This window comes from Echinops telfairi, unplaced genomic scaffold (assembly GCF_000313985.2).
Source record: "Echinops telfairi isolate 266 unplaced genomic scaffold, ASM31398v2 ScPeMD7_1;HRSCAF=3_0, whole genome shotgun sequence".
NCBI lineage: Eukaryota > Metazoa > Chordata > Mammalia > Afrosoricida > Tenrecidae > Echinops > Echinops telfairi.
In genome coordinates this window covers 880,667-882,208 of record NW_022103896.1, presented here as the reverse complement: position 1 = coordinate 882,208, position 1,542 = coordinate 880,667, and the positions used below count along the sequence as shown (strand labels likewise).

Genomic DNA, 1,542 nt, shown 5'->3' with positions numbered 1-1,542 from the left:
GCTTGATGGTCCTCGTGGAGGGGGCTTAGCCATCAGAGAAGAAGCTGCTGCCTCGTCCTCCTTAGCCACCTTCTGCAGCCACCCTCTGCCAGCCCCCTCCCGAGAACCATGGAGCCTCCTTATTTATTGCTAACCATGCATCATATCACTTTAGGGGGATACATCACAGCATCATGCATCACAGAGAGGGGCAATACAATTCACAACAACCTGCGTCATAGGGAGGGATTGCAACATAGGCGATACAAGCAACAGGAGGGGGATGACCTAGTCATCTTAGAGTGGTCCCGGGCTCGCCTTTGGGCACTGCTTCAAGGGAACAATAACAGAAAGGAATGGGCCCTATTTGGGGTGAGTCAGACTATACAGTCTGGCCACTCTAGATGGCTGATGTTAGGGAGAATAACCTCTGACCTATTTTCGCTGCCGAATGAACAAGCTAAGTCTGGCATATATTCTGGGGAGACGACTTAAGAGAAATCCTTCTGTTCCTCACAATGCCTGATGCCTGATCCCACCGACACCTCCTGATCACACATCACCCGTCACTAGAAAAGCCCAGCTGTCTCCAGGACGCCTGTGCTTTCCAACTGGTGACCTTGCTGGTAGCAGCCCACCTCATAAGCACCGCCCGGGGCGTGACGGATTGTCCTTGGCTGTTAGAGCCGGGCGTGGGGGTGGGCTGGGCTCCTCTGCCCCTCCGTGTGCTGTGCCCTCTGTGTTTCACTGGACTTAGGTTTTCATCAATTCTGCCTGTCAGCCCCCCTGGCCCGCCCACAGCCCTCTGACTGCCAGGCTCTGCCCACCCCATGGGCACCTTCCCTCCTTCCCGGGTCACCTGTAGCAGTGGCCAGTTCTGGTCGCCTCTCCTGTGCCCTGAATGGGAGCGCTGCCGTCCCCGGGGCTGTCTTTCGAGGGCTCTGCTGCTGGACTCGGGCGTGGCCAGCCATCGGGGCGATTCTGCCTGTGCCCGCCCGTGCAGAGGAGGGAAGGAGAGGTTACGTGGTGCCTGTGGGCACATAGCTTAAAGAGGGTCAGACTCTGGGCGGGACTGGGTGCAGATGGAGCCCAGTCCCCAGATGACCTTCCCTTTCCTGGCTGGGCTTGGGGGCTGGGGTTTGGTGGGGACCCTCTCCCAGACTTGGCCTCTGGATGACCGGGGCTTGGGACACAGGGGTCCTTCTGGGGAGGGGCTCTGTGGGTCCTGGGGCTGCTCAACTTGGGCGGGGCACTTTCCTCCTCTCTCTGCAGGGTCACTACCAACCCCTTGGTCCAACTCGTGGGCCCAGCCTGTCTGGGCAGGGGGTGGGAGCTAGGGGCGCCCTATTTAGGCCCCTGGCAACCAGGAGTGACTTTGGCCGGGCTGCCTTGTGTGTTCCAAGGGCACGATGGGCCCTGCCTTCAGGTGTGGGGAGGGTCCATCTTGGCGCACACACCCGGGATGGCGTTTGGAGGAGACGGCTCTATCTGTTCCCCGTAGAGCCGACTGCGGAGGACCGGGCGGCCACGGTCATCCAGTGCGCCTTCCGGAGGCTGCGCGCG

General features: G+C 60.2%; 1 protein-coding gene across 1 annotated transcript in view; it reads left to right on the top strand.

Annotated features, from left to right (window-relative positions):
- IQANK1 (IQ motif and ankyrin repeat containing 1) overlaps window positions 1–1,542 on the top strand; it is a 38,616-nt gene that overhangs the window by 21,696 nt on the left and 15,378 nt on the right. Inside the window, exon 4 of the mRNA XM_045286816.1 lies at window positions 1,481–1,539. Within this exon, the coding sequence (XP_045142751.1) occupies window positions 1,481–1,539 (59 nt within the window). The remainder of the gene's footprint in view (window positions 1–1,480; window positions 1,540–1,542) is intronic.